The sequence below is a fragment of the Eriocheir sinensis genome, chromosome 56 (assembly GCF_024679095.1).
Source record: "Eriocheir sinensis breed Jianghai 21 chromosome 56, ASM2467909v1, whole genome shotgun sequence".
Taxonomy (NCBI): Eukaryota; Metazoa; Arthropoda; class Malacostraca; order Decapoda; family Varunidae; genus Eriocheir; species Eriocheir sinensis.
The window spans coordinates 1723955-1736616 of NC_066564.1; the positions used below are offsets into that span (position 1 = coordinate 1723955).

General features: G+C 44.2%; 1 protein-coding gene across 2 annotated transcripts; it reads left to right on the plus strand.

The window, feature by feature from the left end:
* The first annotated feature begins 3441 nt into the window (after positions 1-3441).
* On the plus strand, positions 3442-10090 carry LOC126984160 (uncharacterized). 2 transcript variants are annotated; one of them, XM_050837567.1, is made up of 5 exons: positions 3442-3573; positions 3714-5666; positions 5860-6029; positions 6847-6943; positions 9681-10090. In XM_050837567.1, exons 2-5 carry the CDS (start codon positions 3774-3776, stop codon positions 9759-9761), a joined length of 2241 nt encoding a protein of 746 aa, XP_050693524.1. In that variant the 5' UTR covers positions 3442-3573; positions 3714-3773; the 3' UTR covers positions 9762-10090. The 2 variants fall into 2 exon arrangements, with proteins under 2 accessions (XP_050693524.1, XP_050693523.1); XM_050837566.1 differs by having other exon boundaries at positions 3458-5666.
* Positions 10091-12662: the final 2572 nt, after the last annotated feature.

Here is a 12662-nt window from a genome sequence, read left to right on the forward strand (position 1 = left end):
CATCCCTTCGTTCTACATCCTTCCCTTCCTTTGTTGTTCGGTCAGGGGGAAAGAGCTAGCCACGAGTGAGAAGAAATGCGCACTTCTTCACGTGATCGATATGACGACAGCAGGAATGTTGCGTGCTTGACCGTCATCTGAAGGCTATAGGGGTGTGGGTGCGGTGCGTGGCAATGGTGCGTGGAGAAGCAAAAACCTAACTACTGAAAAAATGGATGTTGAAGAGATAGAAGACAGCAGATCATAATAATATTACATGAGACAAAAAACCTACCCTAAATAGACCTATACCCAAGCCCCTAAGACCTACATATGCCTAAACGGGACACACTAGCATCGATGTCTGTCAATGGTGCGTGGAGAAGCAAAAACTAGAGTGCTGGATGTTGAAGAGGTAGGGGAACACAGCAAGTCAATATCCCATAACCCAAACTAATCTTTCCATACATAGACCTATACCTAGGCCCCTAAGACCTATGTATACCTAATCGGAACACTACTCAATAGTATCGATGTACTTCTGCCAATATCTGCCAATATGCGAGTGACCCTTACTTGAAAATTGAAATAAAAAGACAAAAGTTTAAGATCTCGGTATTAAACTTAGCCCCTTCAAATGTTACATAAAAACGGCAATGTTCAGCACCGACTTAGCGATATCAACAAGAAGACACTGCAATCCGCGCTGATGATGTAACAAGAAACCCATTATTTTATATGCATCCGCAGAGATAGCGATGTTGTTAGGCTCTCAGGCATTATTCATCCATGCTAATATTGCAAGTATGAGCCCTCTTGTCTTCCTGCGCACTTTTTTTTTTTATTAAAAGTGTCTGTCTGCCCAGGGGCGAAATGAGTATAAGTGCACTGAAAAATTGTCTTCAGAAATTATTATGCTTAGAGAGAGAGAGAGAGAGAGAGAGAGAGAGAGAGAGAGAGAGAGAGAGAGAGGGCCCACTTTATCTCTCATTCAGATCGGTAAACCACATCCTCCTCCTTTTTTCCTCATCCCTAATTCATCTTCTTCCTTAACCCATCTCCTCCTCCTCCTCCTCCTCCTTCTCCTTTTTTGCTCATTCCCATCTCATCATCCTTATCCTCATCTCCTCTTCTTCCTCCTTCTCTTCCTCATTTTCACCTTTTTCTTCTCCTCATCTCCTCCTCCTCCTACTACTACTCCTCTTCCTTTTTTGCTCATTCCCATCTCATCATCCGTATCCTCATCTCCTCCTCTTCCTCCTTCTCTTCCTCATTTTCACCTCCTCCTCATTTCCTCTTTCTCCTCATACAAGGCATATACTGAGCCGCAAGAAACACTTACTATCCAAGCATACAGTAAGCTTCATTGTCAATAAGAAGAGCCATGAGTTTGCTTGCTCTTACTTCATATTCACCTCCGTTATAGCGTTCAAACAACACATGCTGAGCTGTTGCTTTGTAAAAACATTCCTGAGTGACATTTTTGCGAACCTCATGGTCATAAAACAAACAATTCCATCGGTAGTCTCTCTCTCTCTCTCTCTCTCTCTCTCTCTCTCTCTCTCTGGATGGTGTTCTGTGGTTCCCTTCCATTCGAGAGGGGGGGAGGGGGGGGGAGATTGCTCCCTCTTGCACGAGGGAGCACGGGCCTTTGCCAAAGGCGCCCCGTAGCAGGGAGCCGACAGACCGACTCTATCGGCGATCGAAATCTAGCCGACCAAGTCGGTCTGTCGACGAGGACTGGCCTCGAAGGGATCCTTATATAAGTCCACAACGCGATCGAATGGAACAGAGTTTAAATTTGAATTTGAATTCTGTTCCATTCGATTGCTTTGTGGATTTATATAAGGATCCCTTCGAGGCGTGGCTGGACGGGAGACGCTGGCAACACTTTAATTAATTCCTCTTGATGCTGCTACGTTCCGCCCCCTGGCATAACAAACGGAAGAGAGAGAGAGAGAGAGAGAGAGAGAGAGAGAGAGAGAGAGAGAGAGAGAGAGAGAGAGAGAGAGAGAGAGAAGAATAACAAGAAGTACGAGAAGACGAAGTAGTAAATGAACAACAACAGATTGATCAATAGAGTCATAGATAGATAAGTTTAGAAAAGAAGGAAAGAAAGAAAGGAATGTAGAAAGAAAGAGACAGAAAAAAAAGGGAAAGAAAGAGATAAAAAGTTTTGCATTGCTATGGAAGGAACTGGTTTCTCTGAGGACGGGGTGAAGGTCAGGGTGATGATTCCTAGCAACAAGGTAATCTATGCATGGATGACACCAGTGCGGGTTGAGTGCACTTTAATTTAACATCCCTATTCACCCTTTATTTATGTGTGAAAAATTTCCGCTAGGTTTTTTCATTTTTTTTTCTAGGAAGTTATGGCCATTCTCCTCCCATTTGCTTCCGTGTGTGTGTGTGTGTGTGTGTGTGTGTGTGTGTGTAATGACGGCATGGTTGGCGGCGTGCTGCTATGAGGGAGGAGGGGCTGGAGGGTGAGGTGGTGTGAGCGTGGAGATGTGTGCAGCAACAGGTTAATCACCCCACCGTACCACCTTCCCGCTCCACCCCTCGAGAATACTAAACATTAATAGGCCTCTCAGGGAAATCACTCCCTTCCTCTGCTACACACCCAGAGGAGCCTTACAGAACAAGTCAATAGTAAACGCTCAGTCTTAGAGGAATGCTTCGTGAGTTCCTGTTCGATTCATGAGCTAAATTAGTCGTAGAGAAACACGTGATGAGTGAATCTTCCTTTCAGACTTCATATTGGTTGAGTCATACCACATTTTTTTTTTTTTTCGTCTTCACAGGAAAATCCAGATTACGAGGCCTCTATTTTTCTCTTTCCCTAGACGGCGTTGCTGGAGGGCCTACACCGCCGACGCCTGAAGGGCTCGGGGGGAGGTGGACGGCAGGTGCTGCGGAAGCTCCTCCTTTGCTATAACGGGAGATTCCAATGCCAAGGCTGCGTTATCCTCTTGCCACTTAGCGAGCCTCGCACTCGACACACTTTCTTGTGAATTTCCTAAAGTTTTGACATATCGTCTCCCAGTCTTCTTTCACGTTATTTTTATCCGATGCCGAAAATCATTGGGTGGGTGTTTCCTGTCCTTATGAGGATGTTTTCGTTTCCTAAGATAGCTTGAGAGAAGCGTGTGAAGGCAAAATGCTCAGTCAGGGGAGGCTTCACTACCTGCGTCGGGGCTGTGGCGGCGGGTCAACGACTGTTCCTCCGAGTTGGGTTCTTCCAAGAAGCTATTGTTCACTTTCATATTTCTTCGGTGCAACTTATTTTCATTTACACGGAGCTGTTGAAATATGTACAACTTTTTTGTATGCGTTTCCACGTTGCGACACGTTTGTTTTTCAGACATTAAACCCAACATTATGACTTCCATTTCTACAATAAGATTCGAATATCCCTACTGATCTAACGGGACCTGAGCGAGGAGGGCGGGCGGTGAGGGGCACATCAGCTGGCGAGGTTTAGTGGTCTACTACACGTCATTGTATTCGCTTGGTTTCACTGAGGAGGTGCTCCCAGTCCAGTATAACTAAAAACGTCTTAGCGTCCAGACTACTAGAACTCTTCTTCAAAAGGTATTCGAAAATGTGGCACTGAGCGTGTGTCGGTGGTGCCTGCGAGCTGATGTGGCTGTGAATTGTACTTGAGAACCCTTGCTGACGTGGAGTGCATCAGTGTGAAGAAAACAGTAATTTAGAGGGTTCTCTTCTTACAGTGGACTTAAGGCACGGTGACGCTTGTGTGTAGTGCTGCGTCAGGGGACGAACACGTCAGCATGTCAGCAAGGAATGTTCGTAACTTGTGGGTGGCGGTGACGGTGGTGATGACGGCGGGTGTGGCGGTGGCACAGCCCAACATAGCCGGCAAGAGCGACGGTGATCGACTGCAGGCCGTCCAAGAGGAATTCCTAAATATAGTAGGCAATGTAACAAGTTCTGTCAAAGACGTAGAAGAGCTAATGACGATGCTGCACTCCCGGCAGGGAAGGCAAATGGGACGCCTACTGCTGGAGGGAGTCATGCTGGGCGCGGCTCACAAAGATTCCGGGGCCCTCCTCGCCGAGTTTTGGACGCAGCTTCATGGAAAACTATCCCCAGAATTCCAAGACAAGATGAAAGACTACACAGACTTCTTTTCTTCGTTTGAAATTGGTGCCCTTCCATATTTCTTAGAGCAAATGTTCAAGAAAGATGAAACCGGAAAAAGCATGGCAGACATACCCATGGGTCAGCTGGTGGACATGGTGCAACCCACCGCATCGAAGTACGGTGTGGATCTTCGGGCGTTTATTAATTCGATGTTGGGAAAGGGAAATAACAACGCCAAGGATCTTATCTTTGCCGCCTTGGATAACCTGAATATAACGACGCTGTTCCAACTGTTTAATCCACCGACAGGCAACGAGGTGCGGACGACGGATTCTGAACTAGAGCCAACGGACACCAAACCAAAAGGCGGAGAAAATTTCAAGAAGGGGAGGAGAGACTCGAACCTTCGGCTGTTCAGGCCTCTAGTTGCATCACTGTTGCGCGAAAACAAGATTGACTTAGACGCTGACGCGGTGCTGCAGGTGTTGGCTCCCTTGTTGAGCGGAGACCTAATGTCTCAAATTGCCCCTCTGTTGGCTGCTTTTGGATCACAGGCAGGTGACGGCCTCGGCCCCGTTCTTCTTAATCTGCTGGGAGGCGAAAAAGGAATGGGCAAGCATGCACAGCCAGGGGGGCTTCTCGGTGTGATGGGCACTCTGCTTGCGAGGGGTAACAATAATAATAATAATGTGGACCTTGAGGGTATGTTAACCATGGCATCGATGTTTATAAACATGAACAATCAACAAGGCGAGAGAAAAGCTCGCCCATCTAAGCCAAAGGAACCGGAGATGGGAGGACTGGCAGACCTGGCAGGGGTACTTTTGGAGAACAAGGATGTTAATAATCTCCTTAGGCAAGCAAATAATTTCCTTGCATCGAACAGCGGTAAAAATGTTCCATCAAGAAAAAGTAAAGAGTCCGATGTTCCAAAACCAAGAGAACAAAAGCCTGAGAAGTCAGCAGCACATGACAAACCGAAGCAGCTCACTGACCTGATCGAGCCCATCCTGCGGGCCATGTCAACAGACAAGCAGGGCGCCAGGAAGGTCAAAGATTTGATACTCTTTGGCAACGCTTTCCTCGCCAGGAATGCGAACATTGGAGGTTTCGTTCAACAAATTTCAGCATTCCTATCCATGTACAGTATGGATGCTGCGAAAGAGAAGAAGTTCCAAGAGTTGCAGAAGTTACTGGCAAACCATAACCTGGAAAGTGTGCAGTGGGCGCGAGTGTTTGAGTCTTTGCATGCAGAGGAAACACGGTCGACTCTTATTAAGACAATGACGCCAACCTTGTCGGAGTTCGTGCTTCAGCTGGGTTCGAAGGAGGCGCAACAAAATATATACAAGGTGGCAGAGCACAAGGTACAGGCAGTGCTCGCCTCCTACGGTCTGAAGGGCGTCACATTGAAGAGCTTCCCTGATCGGCTGGCGCCCCTGGTCAAGCAGATGACCGCTGCCTGGAGGCTGCCGATCAACCCCGCCACGCAGCTCCAACATCTGAGGGACTACTTACAACTACTTCTTGAGTGGGTCTCGGAGGGGATGGCCGACATGAAGAGCTTACCTTCAAGGGAGGTTAGTTGATAATAATGCAACGTAAGATTTTCAGAACGTAAATGTCTGCTCATCGCATCTGAAGTCAAATTTTCGAGTAAGAAATTTGGATCTTTCCAGCTGATTCCCGACCTTCTCATGCTTATATCAATACTCTAACGTTAAAAAGTGACTCATTAGCATCAAAATAACAGGAATAACTTTTTCTCGGCAGGACGTTCATAAAGTCGTGAGAACTTCGCTGACGACAGTGGGCGACAGGGTTGCGGGCGTTCATGACGCTGTGCGAGGGGCCAGTCCTCAGTGCCTGCCTCTGGTCATCTGCCGCCTCAACGCCGGCCTCGACCCCTCCTCTCTGCCCGCCGCCGCCACGCGAGCTGCCAGGTGAGGGTGTGATAGAAAATGATAATGATAGTGGTTATAATAATAATAATAATGAAACTACTACTACTACTACAACTAATTATTATTTTTATTATTATTATTATTATTATTATTATTATTATTATTATTATTATTATTATTATAAACATAAACAGATGCATACTCAGATGAAGAACAGTAAAAGATACACAAGAGCATATAGGGGAAGGGCACACAAAGGCCAGTAAAAAATAGACGAGCCAAGAGAAGGGTGCGCCTTCCAGAGGAGAGTATCAAAACGTCTCTCTATTACTTTGTAAATTCACTTTGGATCTCATTTTCACTGTTGGGGAAGTGTTGTTGCATCTTTTTTTTTTTTTACGTGTTGGTGTACTTGGTCTTGACTGCCTCCTACGTACCCTGTAAAAGAGGACCCAAAAGAAAACACACACACACACACACACACACACACACACACACAGTTTGAGTACACCGCTCCGGTAGCTCAGTGATAAAGCTCTGGGGTGTCGGACTTTGCGGCCTGGCAAGCGGAGGGTCGAGCCCTGTTTAGGCCGGGATTTTTCCACTGACAAGAAGCAGTTACTGTCCCCCCTTGAGCAAGGGAGATGGTGTGTGAAGGCCCCGCCAGAACCCTGAGATCGACTAAAAGGACTTGTTCTAATCGGGAGGGTACTTGCTGGCGATGACGAGTCCAACTCTTGATCAGGCCGTGGGTGAATTACACTCACACCTTACCCGAGTGTGTAAATTCTTTAGTGCAATACAATTTTTCTTCTGTGACCTTTGATGTACTACTACTAACCCTTTGATACCGCAGTCTGGTGTTCGCCACGAGCCCCGTCCTGGAGGAGGACGACCCTAGCCTGCTGCTGCGAGTCGTCCAGGCCGCGTCAGGGAAGGTGGAGAACTGCAAGGTAAGGAGTGTACTGATACTTGACTTTGTGCGAAAATTTCAAACGATTCACTTGCAGAGGCCTATGTTATGATAATTCCATTGTGGTGTAATGATCATAGCTGGGCACGATAACAGAAAACCTTATTCCCGATAACCGATAACTGATAATGGAAAACCTTATCGGTGATAACCGATATTCGTTAACTGGAGACACAAATATAGGCGATAACCGATAACCGATACCCGATATAAATCCACAATTCCAATACTCGCTAGTGATAAGTCCGATTGGCGAAAACGATACTATATTGATATTTCAAACAAAAAACAGATGAATTAAAATTTTCATTATCTGTATTTAAAAAAAAAACTTACAAAACCTGAAAACAACACGTTGACACGTACCTATGGACGGTAATACTAGAAACGCCCGGTGTTGTGTTATTTGGCGTCCCAACCGTCAAAAGCTGGCGCTATTGTTTACAAACACTGGTCTCTCGTGAGCTGCGCATGCTCGGACCAGCAAGCGTAAACCTGCATAGTCTCACAAAGCTTTTTAACCGTAATTAAGAGTTGCTGGAAAGCTGAATCAGACATACAGTACCACTACCACCATCCCCGCTGTTGTTAGAACGACACTGTCCCAGTTGTATTTATATGTACAGAGTGTCGTTCTAGAAACAGCGAGGATGGTGGTACTGTATGTCTGATTCAGCCTTCCAGTAACTCTTTATTAATGTGTTAAAAAGCTTTGTGAGACTGTACAGGGCTACGCTTACTGGTCTGAACATGCGCAGTTCACGAGAGACCAGTGTTTGTAAACAGCGCCAGCTTTTGACGATGGGACACCCAATAACACAACACCGGGTGCCTTCAATACCATCGCATGCTCACAAACGAATATGGAATATCAAATTTGAGGCAGCGAATAATCATCTTTTGGGCAAAGTTAAATGATTTTTCTCTTTGATATATTGATTTTTGAGTAACATAAAAAATAACCTAGTGTTTTAATGTTGATGATATAAGTACGAAATCTCTTCATCGAAGATATTTCATACCCCGAAGTTTTTTCATACAACACCGGGCGCCCGGGCCACGTATGATGAGCATGCCAAGTCACGAATCCGCGAGCCCAGAGGTTCGAATCCCGGCCTGGGCCATTGCCACACAGCCCACCATGCTGTTCATCTCCAATTTCTGGCTAGTCGATAAGTGGGATACCTGGGGAAGGTATACCGTGATAAACTGGTGTCACTTTAGCTCTGTGCCCAAGGGTTCTCACCCACCATAGACTCAAAAGACCACTGAGACATGATCACAGAGGCCATTCGCAACTAACTGTAGCATGTGCCCCCAACTTTACTTCACATCAATGTCACGTCTAGAGTTTAGGGATGTATTAAGGAAGAGCTTTTTTGTGGGAATGTGTCGACAGCAAATGGTTTTACAGCACGTATGTCCATTGCCTTTAGACTTACATAGGGGAGGCGGTGGCTGAGTGGTTAGCGTGACGGCCCCGCGTTCAGTAGCTCCAGGAGGGATGCGGGTTCGAATCCTGGCCGCCGCACAGCTGAGGTTTTTCAGTCATTGCCGAGTGGCCTAAGACTACACACATGCTGGCCCTAAGACCACCCATCAACCTGGGCTCTAGATAACCTCTGCAAAGAGAGGCTCAAAGATGGGTTCCGGGGGGCAGCATGAGCCAACACAAAATGGCGCCACAATAAACACTCGCCTGCGCCAGAACGGGCTGGGCCGACCATCAGGCCTCACCGGGAAGAAGCCTACCGGCGCAATAGGCCGCGACGTTAAAAAAAAAAAAAATAACACTCAGCTGTCACCATCTTCTACATACAATAAACATCCTCGGTCAGTCCCAACTGGAAACCTCTTATCTCCTCTCTTACTAAATCTTCCTCGAGGTTGGGCGTCCTGTATCGTCTTCATTTTTTTCCCCTTACAGATGCTGTCCATATACAATGGCCTTGTCTGCCCTTGTATGGAGTATGCTCTCTTGGACAGAGTCAGAGGCTTTTCGTCTCAACTCTCCTCCTCTTACTAGCAGTCTTCTACCCCTTAAATTCCGCTGCAGTGTTGCATCCTTTTCTGTCTACTTCTGTTTTTATTTTCATAACTGCTCTTCTGAACTTGCCAACTGCATGCTACTCCCCTCCCGTGACCCCGCTGCATTTGACTGTCTACTCTAGCTTATCCCTTATTCCTCAACTGTCTAAAGATCCCTCATGCAAGAGTTAACCAGCATCTTCATTCTTTCGTCCCCTTCACTGGTAAACTCTGGAGCAGCCTTCCTTCGTATGTATTTCCTCCTGCCTGTGACTTGACATCCTTCAAGAGGAGAGTATCACGACACCTCTCCGCCCGAAATTGACCTTCCTCTTGTCCACCCTTCACTACTCTCGTTTATAGGAGCAGTGCTTAGCGGGCTTTTTTGTTTTCACATGTTTTTGCCATTAATCAGCTGCTTCCTCTACTGTAAAAATAAATAAATAGATAAATAAGTGCATGTAGCAATATAAAACAATGATGGTTAAGACTTATTATGGTAATTTTGATGTTTATGATGCTAATTATGTCACAATCATCGCCATCACCTTGTTATTAAAAACATACTGGACCAACCTCAACCCCAAGATACCTAAACACATGTGACATCAGTAACTTGTAGTGCCTTCTTAAAGTGTTTATGCATTCATTCATCTTGTAATAGATAATCTTTATGTATTTTCTTTCAGGAGACACTCGGTGGAGAGTGCCCCCACGACATGGAGGAGGACGATGATCAGTACCAGTCTTATGAACACATGGAGCTGTAGGGATGCAAGGGGCTCATGGTGCTGGCCACAGAATACAAAAAAACCCTTTACGTTCCTGGCAATACCTTCTGACTTGTGAAGATGTTGTTGTGCAGCTGTTTCCTCACACACACACACACACACACACACTAGTTACTTGAAATTGTGGCATTATTTAAACTCCCATTTATTTTTAAGCATCCATCCACTTAACATAGATAGTGCTGTCTCATAGCATGGTACTTGTACAAAGCTTACATTTCTTGATCATGTCCTGTCTCATGTCTCTGCCCTTTGTTAACTCATGAATTCATGTCTCAAATGTATTATTAAAGCACCAAATTTCTTCTGGGGAGTGTATTTCCTTTAATCCCTTAAGCAGCTCCATTTAGCCATTCTCAGCTCATAGATACCACTGGTACATCCAAGAAATACATCAAGAGGGTTGGTGAATGACAAAGCTGGTATGTGGAGGGAATGGCATCAACCACCACCTATCCCGCCTCAAAGGGATGCAAGAGAAGTCAGTTGGTTGAAACGGTAAAAACTTGGTTAAATGTATAAATTTGTCTTCCAAGCTTTCAACCAGTTTGTAACAAAGGCCTGATGCTCCGGGGGGTGTCTGAGGCAAATGAGAGAGGGTTGGGGAAAATGTGCACCTTGCTGCACGTATACACTTGAATGTCAAACTATCAGTGATACAATCACAGAAGTGTGGAAATAAAATGCAGTGATCAGTAAAACTACTACATTGCCAGTTACACAACATGTTCAACTAAATTCCACTAAAAATATATACATTGTTGGCTATTAGTGCAAGACCTATCGATGCACAACATCTTAGAGTAGAAACACATCTATATAGTTGGAATAATGACTAGTACATAATCGTAACATTTGCCGACCGCGTGTTTTGAATATTGTACACATTACCCGACTAGGTCTAGGATAAAATTTAAGCTGCAATCAAATAGGTTGTTTAAAATAAAATAAAATAATTAGTATACTAATAAAATTAGGCATTTGTAGGTGGCAATGTGTTCTACAATTCATTAGATATGTATAACATATACAGCTACAGCTACGAATAAAAAAAAAGGCATACACTTTGATGCGACGAGATGTGAGGCACATTTTGTGCTACGTACAGGCACTTGACACTTTGTGCATTTGTCTTACTGTATCAAGATTAAAACTCCTGAAAATACATAACTCAACATTTCTACAACAAACAAAATGAAATATCTGAAACAATAGCACCAGTAAATATAAATAACAAATATTGACACTATACAGAAGCAAAAGTGTCCCTTTTCTTTTGAGAAACTATCATGTCAATGCACAAAAATAAGTCTTCAGAGTTCAAATTACAGTAAAAAGAAAGGATATAAAAGTAAGTATTGGTGTGCAGTGTGAAGGGTGTACATCATGCATAATTATTGTTTAAGCAATTGAAAGTGTAAGTCAGCTTTTTGTGAATTAAAAAAAACTACAGTTAAAAGTTTATCACATTGAGATGTTACACATTTTAGAGTACATCTGCTAACACAGCTATGACATTAATATTCTCATGAGTGAAGAAATCCTCAGTGACAGCAGGCCTTGCATTCAACCACATACATTCCATTTGATGTTTTACATGTTACTTTTATAAGACATACACACAGTCCAGCACCCGTACTATTACAGATAAAACTTACATTAATCTGTCATGGGGCTTAATCTGCATTTACATGTTATGAATTGCAGTGACTTGATTCACCAGTCTTTCCAGTAACTCACCATTCAAGAGGACATTAATTTGTATGGCTCATGCACCAACTCCGGCCACTGTTAAAGTTGGATGTACATAGTAAGAGGAGAAATAAAGAGAATGGTTTGAATATTGTGGAAAATGTGGATTGCCTTTCAATGTAGAAGTAATTTCTGGTTGATATTGCTGATAATAATGATTAGATATTACTAAAGTACACCATATACAGTACAGTAAGTAGCTGATATTTGTAGACGACTTATGTGTATTAACCTAGTTGTAATGTACAGAGCCTGAGCTATGCTCTAGTGTCCCAATTTTCATATCTATCTTTGCCCAGATTTCATGTGTGTGTGTGTGTGTGTGTAAATTACTGTACCATGGTCTGACCATGCCAGCCAGTACCCTCTTCAGCTGAGCATGGATCTCTGGGTACAGCCGAGATCTGACACCCACACACACCCGGGAGGCAGGACACAACCCCCGAACCTGAGACCTCTACTAGTTGTGAGGCAAACATGCTGTGTGTTGTGTGTGCATTTACCTAGTTGTGAAACACAAGAAGTGAGCTACCCTTGTAGGGTCACATCTCTAAACCTCAGTTAATTAAGTCTAGCTTTTGATTTGTGTGTGTGTGTATTTACCTAGTTGTAGTTTTACAGGGCCTGGGCTTACGCTCGTGTGGTCCCGTCTCCATATTTGTATTTGTCCAGCTTTTCCTTAAAGGTGTGCATACTCTTTGCCGATACTACATCCTCACTTAGTCTGTTCCAAACCTCAATGTTTCTTTGCGGCAAGCTATATTTCTTTATGTCTCTCAAGCATCTTCCTTTCCTCAACTTTTTACTGTGCCCTCGTGTGTTGGTGACGTTTCTTCCTTCTCTTAGTAGTAACTCCTCATTGTCTACTTCCTCCATTTTAATCAATAGTTTATAAATTTGTATTAGGTCTCCACTTTCTCTTCTTTGTTCCAGTGTTGGTAGGTCCATTTCCTTTAACCTTTCTTCATGTGACAATCACTCCAGTTCTGGAACCATTTTCGTTGCCATCCTTTGTATTCTTTCTAGTTTTTTTATGTGTTTCTTCTTATGGGGACACCACACCATTTCTGCATATTCCAATTTTGGTCTAATCATAGTTGTTATTATCTTTTTCATCATATCTTTATC